Raw genomic sequence first — 307 nt, 5'->3', positions numbered from 1 at the left:
CGGGGGCCCGGCTGCCGGCCGCTGGTCTGCGAGAAGAGCAAGCCGGTGCCGCTGAAGCTGTTCACCCCCCGGCTGGTCAAAGTGTGCGTAGCCGCGGCCCCTGCGCGGGCGGGTGGGAACAGCCCCGGGGGAGAGCGCGCCCCCGTGACGCTGCCTCTGCGCCCTCAGCCTGGAGTTCGGGCGGAAGCAGGGAGGCAGCAGGGAGGAGCAGGAGCGGCGGCGGCTGGTCCACAAGCACAGGCGGGAGTTTAAAGGCGCCGTCAGGGAGATCCGCAGGGACAACCAGTTCCTGGCCCGCATGCAGCTG

The 307-nt window shown here is 72.0% G+C and overlaps 1 protein-coding gene across 1 annotated transcript in view; it reads left to right on the top strand.

Moving 5' to 3' along the window:
* Positions 1–307, top strand: part of LOC144220381 (uncharacterized) — a gene marked incomplete at its 3' end in the record, with an annotated part of 954 nt that extends 647 nt beyond the window's left edge. Inside the window, exons 2-3 of the mRNA XM_077750591.1 lie at positions 1–83; positions 169–307. The exon at positions 1–83 is cut by the window's left edge and continues 261 nt beyond it. Of these exons, the coding sequence (XP_077606717.1) occupies positions 1–83; positions 169–307 (222 nt within the window). The remainder of the gene's footprint in view (positions 84–168) is intronic.

The sequence above is a fragment of the Crocuta crocuta genome, unplaced genomic scaffold, assembly GCF_008692635.1.
Source record: "Crocuta crocuta isolate KB4526 unplaced genomic scaffold, BGI_CrCroc_1.0 scaffold179, whole genome shotgun sequence".
NCBI lineage: Eukaryota > Metazoa > Chordata > Mammalia > Carnivora > Hyaenidae > Crocuta > Crocuta crocuta.
Note: the sequence above shows the minus strand (reverse complement) of the source record. Positions and strands in the feature narration are given on the sequence as shown.